At 39.8% G+C, this 21,941-nt stretch overlaps 1 protein-coding gene across 1 annotated transcript in view; it reads right to left on the minus strand.

Annotated features, from left to right (window-relative positions):
• Positions 1 to 21,941, minus strand: part of CAP2 (cyclase associated actin cytoskeleton regulatory protein 2) — a 70,928-nt gene that overhangs the window by 13,929 nt on the left and 35,058 nt on the right. The window contains exons 4-7 of the mRNA XM_082045454.1: positions 21,668 to 21,745; positions 10,024 to 10,167; positions 9,707 to 9,792; positions 7,903 to 8,008 (exon numbers count right to left, since the gene is read on the minus strand). Of these exons, the coding sequence (XP_081901580.1) occupies positions 7,903 to 8,008; positions 9,707 to 9,792; positions 10,024 to 10,167; positions 21,668 to 21,745 (414 nt within the window). The remainder of the gene's footprint in view (positions 1 to 7,902; positions 8,009 to 9,706; positions 9,793 to 10,023; positions 10,168 to 21,667; positions 21,746 to 21,941) is intronic.

Genomic DNA, 21,941 nt, shown 5'->3' on the forward strand with positions numbered 1-21,941 from the left:
TGAAATTAGAGTAGATACAAGTGAAGCACTTTGCTTCTGAGAAGCTGGGACTTGTTACAGCACTTTTCTCCTAAAGGCTTCCCCTGGATCACAGGGCAACAGCTAGTCTCGTTAGAGAAATAAAATGCTGTTCATGCATAACACAAGTGCTCTGGATGCCATACTGTCAGTACTTTTTGGTGCCCATATGCAGCTTGACATGTCTTTAGGTTAAACCCAGCTACTGAGAGACAGTACGAATTTCTTTTTATGTCTCAGCACAGATGTTACTATTTCCTGAGCCATTCTTGCTGAACAATTCCCTGGGTTAGCCTTCCACGTCACCGTTGCTGTATTTGTAGTATTGTAGCAGCAAGGAGCCCTCATCAGAGGCTCGCAGCTTTGGGGATACGAGGGGATTATGTGGCAGGCCCTCTATGAACACCCGGGGTGTTCCTCTGTGTTGATCCAGCTTCAGGCCCACACAGCACAGCATGGAAACTGTGGGGAACAAAGTTCTTATGGTGGGAACCTGCCGTGGAGCATTTGAATGGACACAAATTTCTAGAAGCTGCAATGGTTGTTTTTACTCCGGACAGACGTATTATAAACATCTGTAGAATGCGTATAAAAAATTATATATGCATGTGTATAATAGTACCTATTTTATTAGTCATTCATATTAAGAGGTATCTATTTGCAGCTGAGACAACAGGTGGCTTAGGCAGAGGCATAAAATCCCTTCCTTAATTTACTGAAAAGCCTTCTTTTCATGGCAGCAGATAAAGAGGAAACCTAACGGGGACTATGTTCTTCTCAAAAAAAAAGAGATATCTCTGTTTTCTCCCCCTCCCCCTTTATAGTAATCCTAGTTTCACATCTAAAATGATTTCAGCATTCGGTATTGTTCTTTCCATACATATGCACAGCCAAAGACAAGAATCACGAAGCTCAAAATATCATGTATCAGTCTCTGGGAACAGGTGGACTGTGACTCAGGGGCACAGAGCTCTTGTTTAGGTGTTTTTTTGTGTAGAAGTAGCTTAGCACAACAGTTCTATTACCTACTGTATTTAAGCCACCTGTCTGCAAGGGGTTCTGCTGCCCTGAGATCCACAATTTGCTAGATGGAACAGCTGACTGACAGGGCGTGTAATCTTTGCGAGTGAAAACACAAAACAGCAAAAACCAGGCCAGCCTCTTTTCTTGCTACCAGATCTCAGCAGAATTATTTTATCTGTTGAGTGTTCAAACTTTGAAGCCCCTTTTGATACACTCCTGCTGTTTATCACCTGTTCAGAATTTAAAATGGTGCTTACATCTTCACAGTTACCCAGCCAGAAATGTTTTACACAGCCAAGGTCTTCTAAATAATTCGAGAACTGTATGCTAACGTAATTGTCAACAAGTAATATGCTTCCACAAGCACATGAAACTACCTTTTACTTATATAAACATTCAGTTAAAAAGAAGATCAATCCCTTTTACAGGGTAGTAAAGTTTTAGTAGATGTGCCCTTTCCTTTTCTCTCCATTTTACATACTTTCAATTTTCCTTTCCCTTTTCCACTGGAACTAGGTTGCATTATGTTACAGGTCAGGTTGCGTTTGACAGCTGTTGTGAAACAAGCCTCTCCTGGGTTCTCCCTTAAACTGTCTGAATAGTGTTTGGTGAGTGATGTTAAAAGGACAGCGCTGATACTCAGTAAAGACAAATATTGTCAGCCTTTGTTGGAATAAGGGAGTAAAACTGCTTTCTTTCGAAGGGACGTGGATGTAATTGAGGCAGTCTCCACCAAAGAGGCAACTATTGTAGAGTTGCCAGGATGGCCAGTTTTTAAATCGACAGTGTACCAAAAACTGAACATTGCCTGTTCTCTGAGGAAGAAACAGTTGAGATTAAAGGATGCCTTTAAAAAAAAAAAAAAAAAAAAAAAAGTATAAGGAAATAGAGAAAGGGAAGGCAAGAGAAAGGAATAGAAGGAGACAGAAAAGGAGAGGAAAGGCTATGGCTGAGACAAATTCAGCACTCTGAAAATGTCTATGTCTTATCCAAGCATTTAAATCAGTATATCTATGCCGCCCTTCCTTCTACCTGAATGAGGCCTCTGGGATGGAAGTTGCAGCTGGAATTTGGCACTACAGTCTTGACCTTTAGTGTCAGTGAAGTGGCTCTGCCAATGGCTGCTTGATAAGTGGGTCAAACTAGACACAGCACAGAAGAGATACTGGAAGGATAAAAGGAAGCTTTTGCCTGCAGAAGCTGGTGTTTTGCAGCTTGTTCACCTCAATAGGTCAAGACTCAATATATTACAGGAAAATGTTTTGATAGTACAGGAGAGAAGCAGGGCCATTTTATAAGAAAATGTCTGGAGGTTATTATTTTAGACAAGAATGAAATCACACAGAATCACAGAATGTTAGGGATTGGAAGGGACCTCAAAAGATCATCTAGTCCAATCCCCCTGCCGGAGCAGGAACAGCTAGATGAGGTTACACAGGAAGGTGTCCAGGCAGGTTTTGAATGTCTCCAGAGAAGGAGACTCCACAACCTCCCTGGGCAGCCTGTGCCAGTGCTCTGTCACCCTCGCTGAGAAGAAGTTTCTTCTCATATTTAAGTGGAACCTCCTGTGTTCCAGTTTGAACCCATTACCCTTTGTCCTACCATTGGTTGTCATCGAGAAGAGCCTGCCTCCATCCTCGTGACACTCACCCTTTTCATATTTATAAACATTAATGAGAAATTAGGTCACCCCTCAGTCTCCTCCAAGCTAAAGAGACCCAGCTTGCTCAGCCAATGGCCAAAGTCTGTACTGAGACTAGTATAATTGCACTCAATCAGCCTAATGTAGGAATTACAGTGGTTCTTGGTGTGAAGCCTGTGGAGAATTCCAACTTTTAAAGTCTAATGAGTTGTAAGCATTTTTTAAGATGGTATTTCAGGAAAAAAACACTTGAATATACTGTATTGGGTGCAATAGGAACAGGATAGAAATAAATCTCAACTGCTTGTAAAGATGCAGACTACCTTTTAAGAATTTGTTTTAATTTGTAAAGGGAGGAGGAACGTTCATCACTTGAATGAAATTCTGTATTAGAAGCTAAACAGTATAATGAAATTCACTGCTAGTTTGTAAACATTTCCTGTTTGTAAATAATCCTGCTGGCAAAATTTGTCCTAAATGACTATTGTATACAAAGAACAAAAACTTAGCTGCAGATCTACCTGCAACTGAGAGAAACACTCAAGACGATTATCCTTTAGTAAGATTTGTTTCTTAACACTTATTTGATATACAGGAAACTACAGAAATCGCTCATTATTACTGGTTTTCTTGCTGCAAAGTTAACCTGTAGAAATAGGAGCACAAGTTTCACTTCCCCCAGCTTACTCATGCGGTCCTTGTAGCAAACAAACTTTTATTAGGCGTTCTTGTGAACTTACATTACAGCTGTTCACTTCTTTGCACCACCAAAAAAAAAAAAAGTTGAAAGGGAAGAAAGAGCTGTACTTCAATACTTGCTGCTTATCAGTAAGAACTGAAGAAAAGACATAGGTTACTGTTCCAGCTGTAGATTTCACCTTAAAGTCAGAAAGCATGCAAAAATAACAGTTGCTGCATGAGTAAAATTCCACACTGGGCATTTAAAACATTTTGTTATAATAATGGCTTTTGCATAAGACTCACTGACACCTGAGAATGTCATATCTGGTAGAGGATTAAAACTTGCAAATCTCCCTGAGGTTGGTAAGTGCTGTTGTTCCTGTTGGCTAAATGGAGATGTAGTGAGTGTCAGGCTCTTCTTGGTGACAACCAATGATAGGACAAGGGGCAATGGGTACAAACTGGAACACAAAAGGTTCCACTTAAATTTGAGAAGAAACTTCTCAGTGAGGGTAACAGAACACTGGAACAGGCTGCCCAGGGAGGTTGTGGAGTCTCCTACTCTGGAGGCATTCAAGACTTACCTGGACGCCTTCCTGTGTCACCTCATCTAGGTGTTCCTGCTCCGGCAGGGGGATTGGACTAGATGATCTTTTGAGGTCCCTTCCAATCCCTGACATTCTGTGATTCTGTGTGTGATTCTGTGAGTGTAGAGAACTGCTACTCACCACACCGTACATGTGTGGCAGAAGGTGGCTCACACTTCACATACAAAATAATGAACTACAGAATTACACTTTAAAGGAAATACTGTAGATCCATCTGACTTTCACTGACAAGCATATTTTCTCTGACATAGCCACAATAATTTAATGAAAATGAATACTTCTGTTCATGGTGGAAATACAGAATGGAACATTTTACTCTCTGGGACAATACTGCTCACAAACGTATGTACTTTAAATAGGTAGTTTTCTTCTGTGAGCACAGTACCAACAAATATGCTAAACCTGTCCACCATGTCTTGAAATGCCTGTGATTTACATAGGGTCCAGTTTGTACCACTGCTCCACATGGGTAGCAGAATAGGCTCAGATATGTGAAGGTCTCAAAGTCCTTAACTCCACTGATTTCTTGGCTTTCTCCTCATACAGTCCCATGCATTTCAATAGGATACCCTCACGGAGTGAAATATTGTCACACATCTTGGCAGAAACAGAGCCACAGTGAATAAAGAGAGAACTGTCTCAGGTCCAAAAGACTGTAAGCATCTGTTTTTATCACAAATTTATTGTAAAGCTGATAGAGGTAACTGTTATTGTCAGAGCCAACTGCTTAGCCATTATTTCAACCTTTTGCACCTGTTTCAGTGTCTGTCTTATAATTTATTAAGACATTTCTTTCTCTTTCCTAAAAAGTGCCTGCCTGTGTGCTCACTGCCAGAACCAGGAAGACTTTATGCACCAGTGATCTGTTCCAAGGTTGGCTGCAGCTGCCCTGTGCAGCTTGATGGAAGGGTACAGGGGGGGCTGGAAATGGCACAACTTTGTGATACGGCCAGGGAGCACAGCCAGAAATGTGCACGCTGTGATATACAGAGCCTATAGGTAAAGGGGCCAACTGCCCACTAAAAAATCCTGTCCCTTCCTTTTGGGAAACGCAAGCATAGTCTGATCTAAGCTGATGCTCTTGGGGTTTTATTGCAGCTCCAGCGATGAGAAGATAGTTAATGTTCTTCCTGACTCTTCAGTCTCTTCAGAAATATCCAAATAGGTTACTTAATAGCTTTTTATATAAAGCTTCAAGCATTGCTTTGTTGACTTCTGCAGTTATGAAGGGTAAATGACCAGTATAATCCACTTCTAAATCTGTATTTATACAGGCCAAAAACTTTCTTTCCTTCTCTCTCCCTCTATAATAAAATAGCAATTCTGCATCAACATCTCCCTTTCATAAACATGCCACTTTCTTAATGTCTTCCCAAACTACTGCTTTTTCCTTTTTTCCTTTTATGCATGTAAGTAGAAGCTGCTGTATGCAATGATTAACAACTGTGTCTGGAATATATCTACAGCTTTTACATATATCATATGTCTGTCTAGGCCCTGATTCTGCAGACCTTTATGCTTAACTTCACACAGCATGAATTTGTGGTGTTCTCACTTTAAAATGTATAACAGAAACGAAATTATCCCATTGCTTTCTTGAATGTTTGTTACCAAGCTTTGTAGAAATACTTAAACAACGTGTAAACAACAAGCTATTTAAACAACCTGCTAACTTACTGGATTCCAATTTCCTTACACTCACATGAAGTAAAACTTTAAAAAATTATACATCCTTAAAAATGTGTTTGTAATTTATTTTTTCTGACATACATTACATGAACGATAATTTAAATAAGCCATACTTCCCAGACAACTTTCAGATCTGAGTGATATCCAAAGTGAGGGAAATCAGTCCTTCAGGCGCAGTAATGGGCTCATCACTCATGATGGAATGAGCTCTGTTGGCTGGAAACTATACTTAATATGAATGAACAAGTCACACCTAGATTTGTATTGAGCAATTTCTTGCACAACTAAAGAGAGGGGAATAGGAAGACGTGATGGCTGAAATGTTAGTTTTAAGTGCAGTCAAATATAATCTGCAACAGCTACACTTCTGAATAAGATCACCAGTACTCAACAGCACTGACAGTTCCCCCTGTCTGATCAAATGGCTATAACAAATCTTTATCTTCTAACACTATTTCTGTACTTGTAAAGTTCCATTAAAGCTGAAGGTGATTCCTTCTCTGTATTAACAAAACTAAATTTGTCCTAAATTCTCAGGCTAATTTTGCTTACAGGGTACTACAATTCCTTTTTCTTATCTAATAATAATAATTTAAAAATCATTAGCTCTTCTCATATTTATTGATTAGAATAGAGTAGGATGTAGCAAGTGTGAAATTTTGTACTAAATTAAGAGGATCATGTTTAATATTTCAAATTTTTACTACAAAACCTACAAAGCAGCAGATCATTCCAGTCTTCTAATTTATTATATTTAAAAATTTTTGCATTGCTTCAAGCTAAGAAGTACATATAGATCATGGTCTCTCCTGTGTTTGAACTTGCACTTGAATACCTGAGTTCTGTACGGCCTTGTACAATGTCTAATGAAGGGTGTGAAGAGAAAGTTGCATAGTCTGTTGCTGAGCACAAGTAAGATAAAATCTCTTACATGGTTATCACCTCCATACAGGGGGAGAGAAAGTAATTTTTCCTGGTACCACAGAATCACAGAATGGTTTCGGTTGGAAGCAAACTTTAAAGATCATCTAGTTCCACCTCCCTGCCATGGGCAGGGACACCTTCCACTAGACCAGGTTACTCAAAGCCCTGTCCACCCATGGATGGGGCATCCACAGCTTCTCTGGGCAACCTGTTCCTGTGTCTCACCACCCTAATCATAAACATTTCTTCCTTATATTCACTACCGTCTTTCAGTTTGAAACTGTTACCCCTTCTCCTGTCAGTACAGGCCCTGTTAAAGTCAGTCTTTGGTTTGGTTTGGTCTGGTCTGGTCTGGGAATTAAATTATCCAGTAGCCTACATCAGTCCTCTGAATAGTCATTCAGTTTTGAAAAAAATATTAATATTTGCCTATACAGAAGAAATTATGAACTTGGTGTGAAAAATTGCATGTGCAAGCATGTGAGTGTACTGTTAGGTTTAGGAGATGATAACAGCTGCCTGATTAAATTTGTAATATACTCCAGCGATTCTCCTAACCTGCTAATAAACATAAGCACATTATTAGAATAATAGAGAACATTGCATCAATGTAGACAGTGGACATAAACTCTTCTGTCCAACAGAAGATTAATACTTTGTGTTTATACCTCTCTTTAGAGGACCATATTCATAGCCATCATCTTTCTATGCATCTCAGATGTAACACACAGATGTTTATGTAAATACATATAGAGAGAGCATACATAGTTAGGCATACAGTTATATTTACTTTATATATATATGTATTTCAGAAATTATTTCTCTATGTGTAAAATAACAGTTTTATAAAGATAGGTATCTATGAAGTAATAAGCTGGTATGTATCCCTTGAGTTTGTTTTTCCTGTTATTAAATATCCCTCTTTGTTCAGATTCTTTCCACCACTCTTCTCCTTTCCCTGTCATGTTCCCCCTATTTTCCTTTTGTCTGACTTGTCCTTCAAATTTTGTGGGTTTGTTTTTGTTCCTACCTCCTGCTGTAGCAGACCTGCGTCCCCTCACCATCTGCAGCTGAGGCTTATGGCTATAACCATCCCATGTAATTCTTCCCTCTTCCTCCAAGCCTTCATCACAATGGCCTGACACATCTTTTCCACCTGTCTTTCAAACTTTTGTTGGCTTGGCTGGGAAGTCCATGGACCTTGACTTCTGTTCCTGGTCTAGATACTTATTTCTACCTGAGCTAATGACCCGCATTAAAAGACAAATTGGTTACTGGTATTTTACGGTTCTTCATGAAGAAGTAAAGAGTACTTACAGTTTTACTCCAGGTGAGACCTGTGGTGTGATGCTCTTTGATATAAGCTTGAAGCTCAGACCAGATGTTCAGATACGACTTCACCCAATCAACATGGCGTGTGTCACTGCAAAAACAGACATTATTTCTATGTGTTAATGTACTTAAAACCAGAAAGCATTGCTACTCTTGCTTAAAGCAGGTAAACCCCAATGTCTGCCTTAAAGCCACGGACAAATCAAGTTAGCAGGCAGCCAGCCAGCCCAGTGCCAAAAATCCTGAGGTGTACTACACTGGAAAGCTTTTAGATCCTTCCAGAGGACAAACAAGGGCAGAGTGCTTCCTGCTGCAAGGGCCAGTCGTCATCCTGTTCAGGCTCAAAGCCAACTGAAGAAGCACTGAAGGCATATGGAGTTGTGCAGCCATTACCCAGGCTCAGTTTCAGGGTGCTGAATTTTAGGAAATTAAATATCTGTGGGTTCTGTAAGATGTTCTAGCTTCCAAGTTCATATGTAGCCAGGATCATGTTACAGTCATCAGACTAAAATATTTACACATCAAGAATTTTTAAAGTACAAGTCACAAGTTGACTCTGGAATCATTGTTTGGAAGACTTAGTCTTTCAATGGGACAGTAAGTGAAAACAAGAAATATGTACAGAGAGAGAGAGAGCAACTGCTTGTCAAATGGAGTCCTTAATTATGAAGGATTATTACTGAACAGTGATGGCTATGGACTGGATGCTTACAAGGATTTGAGTGTCTACCTCCTGCTTTTTTCCTTTGGAGCCTGGTGCTTAATACTGCTGAGGATCTGGATCAACAGGTTTAATCCACAGCCTACTGAAGTCAAGAGAGAGCCTTCCATTACTTTGGAAGACATTGTGATCTGATTCAGTGAAAAACAGGAAAAGAATTCCATATCAGAGGAAGAATGAAATACCTAAATAACTGCCGTGTAAGACATTTTCTTCTCCAGAATAATTAATAAAGCTATATTGTAAAAATCTTCAGTTACCCCAGTAGGTACTACCTTCAGTAAGTAAACTGAGGCTTCAGGAATAATACGTAATATATATAACATAAAATATTATAGATAGTATATAATATATATTTATACATATGCAATAAATATAAATATATACAAATGGTTTATATGTATATAAAGTTTTCCTTACTAAAGAGGAAAAACTCAATAGCAAATACAGTTCTTTGCCAAAATCTGGCTTCCAAAAGTACCAGATCAACAGGATTTATACATGACTTTTAAAAGAGGGCATAGGAAGGACCTTATTTTTTTTCTCTTACTCTGTCAGCTCACAGATCTCATTAATGGACCTTTTTTTGTTAATTCCTTGTGCTCTTTAAGAACAATCCAGTGGTACAGAAAAAAATCAAACTGGGAGCTACAGAATTATATGCTCAGTTATATACAGCTACCACCCAAATGCAAATTTCCAAGCAAAGAGCGAGAACAGCAACAGTATGAGTGCACAAGTGAGATGAGGACATGGAGCAGCTAGCTGGCCACATGCTGATATGTAAATATGCATTTGCATAGAAGCTTATGATGCTGGAATGACAAAAAATGAAATGTAATCCTAAAATTTGCAGAGAGTTAAAAACCAGCACCGCCAGAGCTGCTGCCACTCTCACTGCAACACGCTGCAGGTCAAAGATGAGGAGGGGAAAATATACTACTGCAAGCAGATTTTACCAAATGCTTTTAAGTTTACAAAATGCTTTCTGTGATGGCATTGTGAACCCTGTTGGTGTGGGTAATGTTCTGTTCTCTGGCTAGTAGATACTGGTGCTTGGCAACATACCTGTTCTTGTAGTCCTTTAATACCCTGTTAGTATAAAAGGTGGCGGCATCATTCATCTCCTTGACATAAGGACCTGGTTTAGGAGACTAGGACCATCAACCCATGGTAGCAGGAAACAACAGAAGGAGAAAGGAAGTAAAACATTAGTCAGACACCCTCCCCGATGTATTAGGTATAATAAGAAACACCTTCTTTGGGTATAGCAGACTGAAGAACTAGGCAGATGAGACTGCAGAGTTATGCAAGACTTTGTACTATTCTGGGCCACGCCATCCAGAACACATGTACAGCCCTCCCAGCCACCCTGTGTCACTCACCACTGCTATCCACCCAAGGGCAGGGATGCTCTCGCTGACAGCTGAGAGGTGGTTGAACATTTTACTTCCTCTGTTCCTCTCTCTGAAGTTCTGGATTTCCTGAATTTTCTCTGATATTGGCTTGAGAAGCATAGCCACCTCATTCTGAAAGGAAAAAAAAGAAAGAAAGAAAGAAGATGCTGCTGTTACAATGGGTGATCTAAAAACTACCTGTTGGTTAACATTGCCCTCCCTGCCCATTAATGTAACAGTTGGAAAGAAAGGTCAGCATATTCTCTACACTAAAGTAACAATTTAATTACCCTCCTCTGGCTGCAGCAGCAAAATTCACAGACATTAACGATTAATAATGTGTTGCAGCAAAAATTGTTCTTAGCACTGGCAGCATTTTCACATGCTGCTCAGGTTAAGACCCATAGAGACCCCATTGTTCAGAGTCTGCAGAATGTTTGTATTTTTCATCTGACATTCCTGGAACGTTTTGAGAGTCTTTATAACAGCTTGAGTTTTTGAAGTTATTAACCAAGTTGTTCTTTCTATAAGAAACACAAACTGCTTGTTAGGTTAGTGGTCTCTTATCATCTGGCAACAAGACCAAGAAAGTAAGGCAATATCAATTTTAGCTTTCCCTATTGTTAAGTTTTAATGTTTTAATTTCCTTTGGCTGCAAGTAATGTGGGATGATTTCATGGGAAACATACTGCCTGCAAGCCGTGGTTTGGGGAGATTCTCTTGTGTTAATCAGAAATGAATGGTATCCAGGGGAGTGACTGTTGAGCGGAAGGAATAGTGTCTGAGTGAAAAGCAGAATGAATGTAGAAGCTACCCAAGCTCTTTCCTGTGCAAAGTGAATGCTGATCACACTGGCCCAGTGTCTCGGAAAAACTAACGTGGAGCACTAACTTACCAGGAAAGATTCTTCCACTCAGAAACAGCACACTGAGGGACAAGGCGTCAATAGTTAGAAGCAAAACAACTGCTGAGGACTAATGCTGTCATGACACGCAGAAGACGATGTGTGCGTATGTCCTGCTTGATCTCTGTCATCTGCAAGATATTTCTGTTCACCCTTCCACAAGACCTCAGCTTTAGAGAATTTTATGTCACCTTAAAATAAGCATGTCTGCTATGGATGATCATAGGTCAGAGGACACTCCAAAAACATGACAAAGAAGTGGATCTGCATTTTTAAAAGAATTTTGATCCAACTGTGGAGCCTTAATATTTTAGTGGTAATGTAATTTTGAGAAAGCCCTATGCATTTGAAAGGCATGGGGATATTTGGTCTTTTTTTCTTTGGGAGAAAACAAATATTTACAGTATTACTGGGAGATGAAAAGATTTTTTGTTGACGGTGTAATGACTAGCATAAGTCATTAAGTCTGAAAAAGCCCTGAAACCTCCATGATTTGTAGTTCTTAGAAACTGATTTTGTTGCCATAACATGATAAAGTCTGCAGGAATTCTTCTTTCTAATTTTTGCTTGTTTACAACATGCTGCAGCTGGTAGGTTCTTTCTTATTTTGCAGGGAAATCTTTCAAGTATGACAGTAGTTAGCAAAACTGAAATTTAAGAAAGTGCTTGTTCTGCTTTGATATTATGCCAGTTTTCCTCCCATAAAGTCTAAGGGATATTTACAGTCCTTAGCTTACTGCGAATCTTCATGGCCCAGTTCCAGCCAAAGAGAATATCAGGGCTAAAAATACAGCTCCGCAGATGCCTGGTATATCTAGACAGCACTGGGAGGCAGCACATTTCTGTGGATGGGGCACAGAAGTGGGAGTCCATAAATGGGGTTTCTCTTTGCAGCTCTCCCACCAAATTACCATCAGGTTTCAGGAAAGCTCCATTACCTACTGTGCTTCAACTTCCTATATATGAAATTATGCTATATAGCTGGTTCGTTTTGTAGAACACCTTGATATTTACACGTAAGAAGTCAAAATGAGGGCCAAACATTTTCCTGAATGGTACCATAAGACCCACACCTCCTCCTACTCCTGCCAGAAAAACTCCCAACCACTTTTGTGAGGGTTTTCTGTCAGTGATACAGACAGAATTTCTGCCCCTCAGAACACAGGACTTAAACTGTCCAGTTCATAAAAACATAGTGGATTTATGTAATTTCACATTAAAAAAGTGCCTTGTGGGAATTGTAAAGGTGAAATATATATTGCTAAGGAAAGCAGCTCAAAGTAATCTGGCACTGGAGGGACGCCAGAAGGAGCCAGAAAGGGCTTGAGGTTTTGCCCAGCCCTGTTACTTGTGAGATGTACAGGGCAGCAGACCAGGCTGCCTTCCCTTCGCTGGGACCCCGTCCTACCCTGCCAGGGCTGCTGGCTCTGTGTGTGTGCAAGCGCCTTGTGAGCCAAGTTTCTGTGCAAGGGCTGGACACAAAGGAACACCGGCCTGCAAGGAATCACTTAATTGAATCTTGTCTCCACGCAGTCAGTTCTAAATTTTTATTTAGTGATTAAACTGCAGATGAATTATAGTGTATGGCATACGGGTATAGAAAGGCTCGTTAATCCTGTCAGTAATCAGTCTTGTTTGGCTCCACAATGCAGAACCAGTTGTGCTGAGTGTTCTAGAAGAATGATCTCTTTATTGCAATGAATATTAAAACAGCTGGTTGTTAATAAAATTATTGTCTATACTGTATCTCTAAGAAAAAATGAATTCAAGGAGATGAATCAGAGCCGTTGGAAAAATCTTCAGCATGCCTTTGGCATGTGCTAGATAAAATTTCTTGTCATTTAAGACACAGAACAGTTGTTTAACAGAAAGTTAAGAATCTTTGTATAAACACCATTCCTATTATAATATCAGTTTTGCTGAAATGTTTAAAAATGCAACAGTGGCACAACGTGGAAATATCAAAACTAATTCCCAGTATGTCTTTGTCCTTTTTAAATAATTATTAAAACCAGATGGTCTTTTAAAATATTAATACCTAAACAGCCAGCCAGCTTCCGTCCATGTCTTGTAGTTCATATGAGAAAATCAAGGGCAGTAAGACTACTGCAGTGATTAGCTAAACCACTCCAAAACAGTTACAGCATGCAACAAGAACTGCCTTAGGCTTCGGCTTCAGAGACTTCACAGTCTCAACCCAGTCTCAGAAAATGGCCTGGCACACCAGTGTTCCAACAGACCTCACCAAACAGACTTTCTTCTCCTTCACATTATTGTAATACTCTCACAAGAAGTTCCCCAGATGACACATTTAACAGGACTGGGGCACACGGATTTAATTCAGAAGAATGGCCAAGCTTTTGTGTTTTGCGGGTTTTGCTATTTGCCTGTGAAATCACACTAAACTGAGGGGCTTGCTTAAGCTTTGGCTGCTTGAGCCAGTGATTACTTGAAAATCTCAGCTTTAATTTGAGAAAGTGGATATTTTGTCAGGACCATTGTTGTCCAGAAACCTGCCAGCATGAATCACAAAGGCACAAAACCCAGCAGGTAAATAAAAATACAGTTTTGAAAGATCTTATGTATTTCTAAGCTAATCGTACATGGTTTTGAGGGGTGAGACTGTTTACTGAAGAATTTTTATGTTAATGGAAGGCAACAAAATTCAGACCTCACTATTATAGTGTTTACATCAACCTGACCTATTATGAAAAAACATGGCAAGGGAACAAATACCCTTTTAAGTTTGGCTAACTGAGGGGGTGGCAACCTTTGGCATAGGAGCAGCAGGAAAAAGCTGAGAGCATTTGGGATCAGCAGCCCCTTCATTTTACTCAGCTGCAACCAGAAGAGCATGACTGCAACCTTTCTTCCATGGTCTACAGTTCTTTTATTTTCATCTGTCAGTTCAAAATCTCCACCATACTTACACTGTATTTTTCACAGGCAGGTTTGAAACATGGAGGTGATTTGAATCAGCTGTCTTTGTGTCTGTTGGCAAGCAGTGCAGCCTAATAGGAATGGTTCTGTAGTGCTTAACAGTTGGTGCTGACACCCTGACATTCACATCATATGTGGTTGGGGGGGTTATGTTGGACTAGCTGTAAATCGTGGTTTAGGTGCTGTCTGGAAGTGTATCTTTCATTTAACTTCATCACAAAGATACCATTTTTGTACACCCTAAGACTGCTTCACAACGTGAATCACAGCATAATAAATGGGACTGATTTGAAGGAAAAATATAGTCCTACTGTGAACTAAAACATTAATGTATACACAGCCATTATCTCTGCAAACAGCCTAGTACAGTCCCATCCCACATTTCATCCTTTCAAGAGATGAAAGACGTCATGGATAGCATCCACCACCCTCAGTTCTAGCAATTCAAAAGGTGAGCATCTGCCCTCAGCTGAGACTTGATTCCCTCTATTGTGAATGAAGAACAGGGTGTCCCTGGGAAATTATTACCACCTACTAATAGATGTTAGAAGACTATATATTAGAAGACATTAATAGATGTGAAGACTGCATTCTAGAGGTGCTGGCATTTACTGTAAAGAGAGCCTAGAAGGACACCTTACACAACATGACTACCCTGATGAGCAGAATCCCATCTTGTATCGATAGGAATAAGCTACTGGGAGCCTCAGTGGTCACCAGTGAGATGCATTTCTGCTATGAGTGTCTATGATTCTAGAACTAAAAGTTTTAGATTAACAGTAATTTCCCATATTTTGTATTTTGTAAAAGGCAATCTGTAAAGAAGATGTTAAAATTTAAGTTAGGGCTTGGGGGTTTTTTTATATATATATGTGGTTTAAGAAAGGCCTGTCTTTTCTGTTGTAGCTGTGTATCAACAGTCTGAATGGAATCAGTGTTCAGATTAGGCTGAGGAGTAACCTCTTTCTTCAAGTATATAGAGTTTTTTATTTTTCCAGAGGTGAATCTAAGCTAGTTGCTAACTTGGAGCATCCCAATGCTGCATCCAGATTCCTCAAATGCTTACTTTTTTTTTTTTTTTTTTACTTTTCATTATTGCTTCCATAGCAAAATGTTACCAGCTTTTCTTGGCAGCTGTCAGACTGTTCTTCTAGCACTGCCTATCTCCATTTCTCCTTGCAGAAAGTGTTCCACATTTGCTACCACAGTTTTGCTTTTAAAATTGCAGTATAACTCACTACGCCTTAAGCCAATGCTTTCTTTGCAGGCATTTTCTGATTGGAAGACCATCTGAGATCTTTCTCTATGATCATTACATTAATGTCCCTCTAGTATTCTGGTATTTTCAGGGTTCAAAAGTCTCCTCCTAACTAATTACAGAGAGACATTCATTTATCCTGGTCTTGTTTTCTTAGATTGTGAATCTTCAACATAGCGGCCTAAGAAGCGTTTCATTTGTTTGTCAATAGTGCAGTTTTTGCCACTTTAACTCACTGCTGTGCAACAGCAGGACTATGACACAGAGAGACAAATCTGCAGAAATGTCTGGTCAGCTTCATCAGCACAGATGCTTAGACACATTTGTGTGCTTCCAAAGTGACTTAATTGGTATTTGGCTTTTATTCCTCTTAGATAACACATAAATTCTCAATCTAACAGCCAATATTAGCTGTAGCAATTTTGCGCTTTGGGGCGGGGGAAAGGGAAGACCAAACCATAACCCCACATGACAAATTACTAGTTTGGTCATTTGTGGGTTTGTTTTGAAACATTGAGGGAGGGCAAATGAAGAGGAATGTGAAAGACGAACAGCATAAGTTTCAGAATTCAAAAATCATTGGTTGTGGTCTGATTTAAACCAAAGTAAAATTAGAAAAAAATTAAATAACCCATGAACCAAAAAGACCTGCTTTTCAGTCAGCTGTATCTCCAGTGCTTTCCCTTTTAGAAGATCATGTATAGTCCAGAAATCCGGGGAAACAATTGGGTAGCACAGAAAAAAAGAGCATACTGGTTTGGATTTGGGTTTAGCACAGTTTGAATATGAACATTGCTACAGGGATTGAAAAGTAGCCTGGTGATTTTAGGACAGTATTTCAGGACACAACAGAATTCCAATGAGAGTCTGTAGGATCCCCAGAATTGCTTAGCAAATATGTCAGATGAGGAGCTAGACAAGATAGAGAGTATTATCTTCTGCAATGTCTTCCTTACAGGGTGATGCTGTTCTTAGCCCAAGTACAGACATACTGGAGTAAACAAGTGCAGGGATCCTTTGCTTACTGGAGTCTGGTTCTCACACAGAACGTGAACTGCTGGAGAGTCTGTGGCATTGATGTGAGCCAGTCCAGGAATCTCTGCCTCTGTTTCTCTTTGTAACAGGCTGGGAGATGTTGCGCTGATTGTGGCCCTTCTGTACTCCCTGGATCCTCAGGTGTCTCTTGGCCGCCTTCTGGCTGAGTGCTCTGCCCCTGGGGCAGGGCTGAATCTCAAATGCATCCATCTTTTCATGGCAGGGGCTATCAACCTGGTAGTTTTGGCAAACACACATGGGGAAAGAGAAATGGTACAAGGATACCTGCAGAAGTTAACTACAAGAAAGATGCTGAGGTGCTGGACTGTGTCCAAAGAAGAGCAATGAAGCTGGTGAGGGGTCTGGAGCCCAAGTCTGATGAGGAGCAGCTGAGGGAACTGGGGCTGTTTATCCTGGAGAAAAGGAGGCTGAGGGGAGACCTGATCGCTGTCTACAACTACCTGAAAGGAGGTTGTAGCATGGAGGGTGTTGGTCTCTTCTCCCGAGTAGCAAGTGATAGGACAAGAGGAAATGTCCTCAGGTTGTGCTAGGGGAGGTTCAGATTGGATATTAGGAAACATTTCTTCACATGAAGGGTTGTCAGGCATTGGAACAGGCTGCCCAGGGAAGTGGTGGAGTCACCATCCCTGGAGGTGTTTAAAAGATGTGTAGATGTGGCACATAGGGACATGGTTTAGTGGTGGACTTGGCAGCGTTACTGTTAGACTTGATGATCTTAAAGTTCTTTTCCAATGTAAATGATTCTATGATCAGAAAATAAAATGAGCTTGGGGCTGGTTAAATGCAGTTGAGCGCATTTGAGACAAAATTATGAGATAACAGGTGTCAAGGGGGCTATCTGGACCTGAAACTGAGTAAGAGTTTGCAACAATATCCAAAAATGTGCCTGTGAATGCTGTAAGGCAGCAGGCTGGCGACTGAAACCTGCCAGTTGGTCCCTCACTGCGGCTGTGACGACATGTCGCATGCATTTGTAGGCTTGCTGATAACAGAAATATGTCAACAGCTTGGCAAGATTTCAGAGCACAGGAGGGGGAAGGGGTTCCCTTTAGAGCTCAGGACTCTCAGGCTCTCTCCATGTCACTCTTGGCACCTGCTCTAAATTTGGGACCTCAGGACCTTAAAAGGACTGAACTAAATTCTTCCTCGAGCTATTTCTAGACACAGAGGTGCAGGTTTGCAGCAGTCAACTGAGTAGAATGGCAGCAAAACTTGTCTCCAACTCTTTTGCATGAGTAAGTAATAAACTAATGAGATGAGGGGTATCTCACTCTTCATATTTTTGGAAAACAGTAAGGCTGATCCCAGTAAGTATGAGGAAAAGTAGTGGGAAATTGAATGACATAAGAAAATCAAGGTAATTAGAAAACAAATCCTGCTAGGATGCAGGATAAGAAGTCCTAGGAGTCCTGTTACTGAAGTACTTCAAAATAGAAGAGAGAAAAAAATGAGCAATCCTACACTGTCAGAGAGTAGGGAACTGTAAATCTTCATATTTGATTTCTATATAAAAATTCTAAGAATTAGTTCTTTATTCAAAGAAATTGCCACAACTATTCTACTCCTACAATAGATTTTTTGCTTGACTATAAAAATTAAAAACCGCACGACTTGTTCTTATGGCTCTAAGTCTCACTTCAAATACAGTTTCTTGGGTTTCAGGTTTTTCCCCCCCCCTTTTCTAGTTAGAAAAGGGAAAGTTCTTCATCTCTGACTTCCTTCCACCCCTCTCCTCCCACTTGTGTGCCGAATCTGGATATTTAAGCTGGGTATTTAATTGGAATGCTTGTCTGCACAATGTTAGTAATTAAATCCATAAGCTCTGGCAGTCATATGAACTCAGCATTTTTTTAAATGAGAAATTATGCAATCAGTTATAGCCTGAACTTCATCTGTCATTTAAATCTGTTTGTAGTACTTCTTACCATGAGTATGCTTGTCCTGGATATGTTTATATAGATTCACAGAAAAACTTACCTCGTTACCTAGTTTCCATTATGGGAACAACGGATCATTCATGCCCTCAGAGCAACTCTTAAGATTGTTTGAACTTTTAAAGCGAAATGAAACCACTCATAAAAAGAAGGCAGCATATAAGTCCCCATTCACAGTGAATTCAGTGCAGTGCCTTTGAGTAGTGATCTTGTACATTAGTATTCATGACCATAAAGTTAAAAAAAAATGTTAAAAATATAAACTTGCTCAGGAACACTGATAACTTTTAAAATTACTATACAATAAAATAATAACGTTTCAATCAGAATTGTATTTGAATTAGATTATGGGGAATAGAAAATTCAGATCCAAACTGTTTCAGAGTATTTTGTGAAGGTTTATGTTAAAATCTATCTTCTGGATTGCCCAAGCAACATGTAAATGTATGGTCTCAAAATACCTTTTTAAACAGAATATAGCAATATTCTAATTTAATTTCCCTTCTCCATCTTCTCTGTACTATTTAATATATAGTCAACAATTTATAATAGAATCTTTTTTCTTTACTATTTGAAGTTTGGCGTCAGAAAATAGTTTCTAATAAGTGGATAAGCTGCAGAATCCCATCTTCCTGAATGAGCCTGTATCCAGCAGCCATAAGCTGGGACATACACAAACAGGAATATCAACCGGTGGCTTCATCATGTGATCTCTTCCACTGCACTTACAAATATAGAACATGACCATAAAAAGTAACAGAACATGCACTCTGCAAAGTAATTTATTGCAGTTGATGCTAGATTGGTATGCCAGCTGGAATTACCTTCTCGACTCCTACTATTTTCACATATACAGATAATAAAGGCAGTGCACTGCAACAGATTCCAAATGAAAAAATATCAACATTTATTAACAAGAAGCAAAACTCTGCAAAAGCAACTTCAGCAAGCTCAACTGTTTGAAAATGCTTGCTAGCGACTCATAGCAGGAGTTAAAGAGCTAAATGAATACTAGAGCTTCAGGATTTTCATAGGGGGGAAAAATATTGCTTTTTGTAAGATATACATTTCTCTCCGCTGAGCACAAAAAAATCTAAGGACCATTATACATATAGGAGCTTTCTTTTTGTTTGAATTCCTTCTTCATTAGTTTGTAAGCTGCAAGAGCTGAGCTAATTTATTTTTCCAGGGCATTTCCCCCTCCCTCTTTTTTTTTTTTTAAAGGCACCATGTATGACATCCCAACATGACAGGAACTCAGTAAATCCCCTCAGTCTCCACACTGCTGTCTCTGAATGTCTACAAAGCTACTATGCCATAATCGCAACTCGCTGGCTCATTCACAGCTTTACATTATAAAGCAAACAGTCTAGACAGCTGAATGACAGAATTACTCTCTTTTCTCTTGCATTTGTAGATATGCTGTCATCTTCATTTGCTTTTCTCTGCTCTGTGCATTCTGATACACTAATGATTAGCTTTCCTGTTTGGATTCCAGGCTGTCTCCGTGGCTCTAGGCTATAAATACAACCAGAGCCTAGATGATATCACATGAATAAGGTACTGGGGATGTGGGGGGGAGGACCCCTGCTGCTTTCCTTCTCCCATGTTAGCCAGTGATAACCAGATTTTTCAAAATGGTTAACCTATATGGCTTTACAACGGGATTATTTTCCCTGTTGAGATGGAGATATAAAAAGCCTGGTGCCTGGAACCATCACGCTTTGCAGTGGAAAATACCGTTCAAGTTGCACAGAATAGGCAGCCTTTAATTATTTTCAGGGCTGTCTATAATATAGCTGAATTATCTGTGCAAAAAGTATGTGCAAAAAAGAGTGAAAGGAAATTCAGTCTGTAATATTCCTGGTGTTTTAACTTTGGAATGATGTGTACACACATACGGCATTTCCTTGGTGCTAAAAGACAGTTAAATGATAAAAGTATACTTTCTTGCCTTCAGCAAGTTGCAGAAATCTATGCAAGCCTGATAACATGCAACTAAGACATATGGATACACATGGCCAGCTCTGGTAATGTTTATAGTAAGGTTTTAATTATTTGTTGCTTTTCTTCATGCTTCTGTAACTGTCATTCTGGATTGCTGGATAATCTCTTTTTACATCTGTTTTTGTTCTTTTTTTCCTTGTTTATTGCCATTTTAAAAATGAAAGTTTCTAAACTTTACAGTTGAAAAAAATCTCAAAGCCTTGACTTCAGGTCTGAAAGTTGTAAGGCTAAAAGTGGGGAGAAGCTGTGGCATTCCCACTTGACAAGCAGAGGAAATCAAACCGGTGGCACATCAGAACATGAGGCCAAACAGCGAGCCAGAGCTTCTGCTCTCACCAGACCCGAGATAATACCAGCGCTTCAGCACATTGCATTTTGTTGTGGGCCATCAGAAACTGTTCATCGGGGAATATTTTACCTAGGAGCCTGAAGAGTTTTGTGGGCCACTAGGTGCAATTGTATTCACAGCCAATATAAATGACTGCTTGAGGTCTGCACCAGTGGGAATTTTGCCTGTTCTCTGTGAGTCATGACCCACTTTTACTCTCTGAGATCAGGGACAGCTGGAAAAACAACTGATCCCTTCTTGCTTGCAACTCTATAAATCTAAAGCCTCGCCTGGAAGATCTCTGCTTTTTTTTTCTTGACTACCCTTGCCATTAAAACATACTGATTAGAAAAACTTCTAATTTGTGTCTCTAAGAATGATAGTGACAGCAAAATTTCAATAATTTATGTCCATGGCAGAGAGCTCTGATTTGAAAATATGTAATTTAGTGAACTATGGAGCAGGGAGCTGGTGGAAAAGAACTGAAGTCTGTGGGGCACTATGCAAGAGAAGACTTTAGTTTCTGCACGCTCCAAGAGGGAAGGTTCGAGGGTGGCCCCACAGAAGCGCTATGTGGTTGTTCCCAGGAAGGATACGGCGCTATTCACCAAAACTCTGTGCCCTGCAGAAACTACAAATCAGATTTCATAACAACTCCACAGCCTCCCTGCGCTTTCTAGTTGTGAGGGAAGGATTTAAATAGTTGCCGCTAAAATAAGTATATAAATCAACTTGTTTTTCTTTTTTTTCATGACAAAATGCTTTGCCTTCCCTCCAGAATTGGGCTAGCCTGGACCTCATCTTGGAGAATACTGAGTATATGGGCCAGTATTGATTTTTCTGTCACTAGCTTATCCCTTGATTTCAGAGCCTGTCCTACAGCATCCCTGGACAGCCAGCAAAAAGCCAGTCTATTCCATGGCATTTCCACCTTCTAGAGAAACACTGATCCCACTTACAGCTGTAAAGTGGACACCTCCTTTGATTTCTTCAATGATTTTATATGTACTGGTACAGAAAAGGTTTTTAACTCTGAACTGTGGCTTTCTGATTATTGCAGCACCATGCTAATAAAACTGAAAGCAAGTCTAAGTGCACTGTAAAAATAAAGCAACAAATAAAAGCAAATGCAGGGACTGATGACACATGGGAACATAGCCTTTTTAATATACTTTCCTCTCGAAACTCTAGGTCACTTTTCTTACCTCTTGAGGCTCTTGACATTGAGATGCTAACACCAGGAAAGATCTCTGCGCTTGGAAAGCAGCACGCACCATCTCTGCCTGTAACAAAAGGAGGAATATAAATTAAACCTTAGCCTGTAACCTCCAATACCTCTTCTTGGCAGCTCAAAGTCAAGTGTGACAGCTCAAATCTTGCTTGCAGCTTCTCATCTAAATCACAGCAAGGCTGACTGGAAGAAATGTATTACAGTACTGGCTTAGCTATAAATTTTTTGAAATCTAAGGTTAAGTTCCC

Source organism: Streptopelia decaocto (genome assembly GCF_964273445.1).
Source record: "Streptopelia decaocto genome assembly, chromosome: 2".
NCBI classification, from domain to species: Eukaryota; Metazoa; Chordata; class Aves; order Columbiformes; family Columbidae; genus Streptopelia; species Streptopelia decaocto.